The sequence below is a fragment of the Colobus angolensis genome, unplaced genomic scaffold, assembly GCF_000951035.1.
Source record: "Colobus angolensis palliatus isolate OR3802 unplaced genomic scaffold, Cang.pa_1.0 Scaffold962, whole genome shotgun sequence".
Lineage (NCBI taxonomy): Eukaryota > Metazoa > Chordata > Mammalia > Primates > Cercopithecidae > Colobus > Colobus angolensis.
In genome coordinates this window covers 20964-21882 of record NW_012123621.1, presented here as the reverse complement: position 1 = coordinate 21882, position 919 = coordinate 20964, and the positions used below count along the sequence as shown (strand labels likewise).

Here is a 919-nt window from a genome sequence, read left to right as displayed (position 1 = left end):
ACAGGCGTGAGCCACCGCGCCCGGCCTGAGACTTGTGTTGGTCATGCAGGTCCCCAACACCCGAGGCTGTGCTTGGCTTATGGGAGGGCATCGATCAGCACCAGCTGAATCAACGTGCTCATTTCTGTGTCTCCTCAGGCTGTGGGGATGTTCCATCCCTCCCTTCAGTTGTGAAGACCTCTGCTCTGCCCTCAGCTGCAACCAGAGCCTCATCACTCTGGACCTGGGCCAGAATCCCTTGGGGTCTAGTGGAGTGAAGATGCTGTTTAAAACCTTGACACGTCCTAACGGCACCCTCCAGACACTCAGGTATGATCCATTGACTGCTCCGTCAGGCTTTCTCCAGGGTGGTAGGTTTAGGGGAAACATAATGACAGGGACCTGCTGTAGGAGACTGATCCGGTAGCTGGAATTACAGGTTCCCGCCACCACACCCAGCTAATTCTGTATTTTTAGTAGAGACGGGGTTTCACCATGTTGGCCAGGCTGGTCTCGAACTCCTGACCTCAGGTGATCCCCCCGCCTCAGTCTCCCAAAGTGCTGGGATTACAGGCATAAACCACTGCACCCAGCCCTTTTTTTTCCTTTGAGGCGAGAACTCACTATGTTCCCCAGGCTGGAGTCCAGCAACACAATGATGGCTCACTCCAGTTCCTGGGCTCAAGCAATCCTCCTACCTCAGTTCCTGCTGAGTAGCTAGGTTTATAAGCATGAACCATTGCACCCAGCCATGGCTGCTTATCTACCTGCTCACGAGAGCCAGTTGTCATTGGATTGTGTTTTGTTTGTTGGGGTTTTGGGTTTTGTTTTGTTTTGTTTTCTGAGATGGAGCCTCGCTCTGTTGCCCAGGCTGGGGTATACTGGTGTAGTATCTCAGCTAACTACTGCAACCTCCGCCTCCCAGGTTTAGGCTATTCTC

General features: G+C 53.0%; 1 protein-coding gene across 1 annotated transcript in view; it reads left to right on the top strand.

Annotated features, from left to right (window-relative positions):
• Positions 1-138: 138 nt before the first annotated feature.
• LOC105504953 (NACHT, LRR and PYD domains-containing protein 2-like) overlaps positions 139-919 on the top strand; it is a gene marked incomplete at its 5' end in the record, with an annotated part of 3758 nt that continues 2977 nt past the window's right edge. Inside the window, one exon of the mRNA XM_011932598.1 lies at positions 139-309. Coding sequence (XP_011787988.1) covers positions 139-309 — 171 coding nt within the window. The remainder of the gene's footprint in view (positions 310-919) is intronic.